The sequence below is a fragment of the Onychostruthus taczanowskii genome, unplaced genomic scaffold, assembly GCF_017590055.1.
Source record: "Onychostruthus taczanowskii isolate IOZ18803 unplaced genomic scaffold, ASM1759005v1 scaffold584, whole genome shotgun sequence".
Taxonomy (NCBI): Eukaryota; Metazoa; Chordata; class Aves; order Passeriformes; family Passeridae; genus Onychostruthus; species Onychostruthus taczanowskii.
Window position 1 is genome coordinate 2,041 of NW_024503502.1, and position 971 is coordinate 3,011.

At 74.5% G+C, this 971-nt stretch overlaps 1 protein-coding gene across 1 annotated transcript in view; it reads left to right on the forward strand.

The window, feature by feature from the left end:
- Positions 1-236: 236 nt before the first annotated feature.
- Positions 237-971, forward strand: part of LOC121343231 (polyunsaturated fatty acid lipoxygenase ALOX15B-like) — a 9,813-nt gene continuing 9,078 nt past the window's right edge. Inside the window, exon 1 of the mRNA XM_041418213.1 lies at positions 237-927. Within this exon, the coding sequence (XP_041274147.1) occupies positions 781-927 (147 nt within the window). The 5' untranslated portion in view covers positions 237-780. The remainder of the gene's footprint in view (positions 928-971) is intronic.

Genomic DNA, 971 nt, shown 5'->3' on the forward strand with positions numbered 1-971 from the left:
CTGGTGGGGAGCCGCGGCAGCAGCGCCAGGACCGCGCTGGACCGATGGGGACCCGACTTCCACTGCGGGGCGGTGAGGGACGGGCGGGGGGCGAGGGCGGCCCAGGGGAGGGGGCGNNNCTTGGCCATGGTGAGGGTTACTGGGGGGTTACTGGGAGCACTGGGCCCTTACTGGGAGCACTGGGATGAGCCCCGGGCTGTTACGGGGAGCAGTGGGGGGGTCACTGGGAGGGGGCGTTGTGGGCGGGGCTCACAGGAGGGCGTGGTCATTAAGTGGGCGTGGCCACAAAGGGCGGAACCCCCGGAGCAAAGCCCCCGGGGGTCCCGGAGGGGGCGTGGCCAAGGCAGGTGAGGGCGTGGTCACTCAACGAAGGGGCGTGGCCACACAGAGGGCGTGGGCGAGTGGGCGTGGCCAAGCCGGGCGGCTCCGGGGCGCAAAAGGGGCGTGGCCCGGGGGGGTCGCGGCGGTCGGGGGTCCACGGGGTGGGCGTGGCTGCCCAAAAGGGGGCGTGTCCAGGCGCGGAGGGGGCGTGGCCTCACCATCAGATCCTCCACCGCCACCACATCGTCGAACTCGGGGTCCATCGCACCCGGAAGCGCCGCCGGAAGTGAAGGCGGAAGTGACGGTTTATCCCCGCCCATCCCTCCCTCCCTTCATCCCCATTGGCCTCGCCTCACGGCGCCGCGCTCCGATTGGCCCGGCGGCGCGTGAGCCCCGCCGCCATTGGCTCCGCCCCGCGTCAATCACCGTGAGGGCAGCGCCGCCGCCATTGCCGCCGCCATGGCCGCCTACCGGCTGCGGGTCCGCACCGGCTCCGCTCCCGGCGCCGGCACCAGCGACGCCATCGCCGTGACGCTGGTGGGGAGCCGCGGCAGCAGCGCCAGGACCGCGCTGGACCGATGGGGACCCGACTTCCACTGCGGGGCGGTGAGGGACGGGCGGGGGGCGAGGGCGGCCCAGGGGAGGGGGCG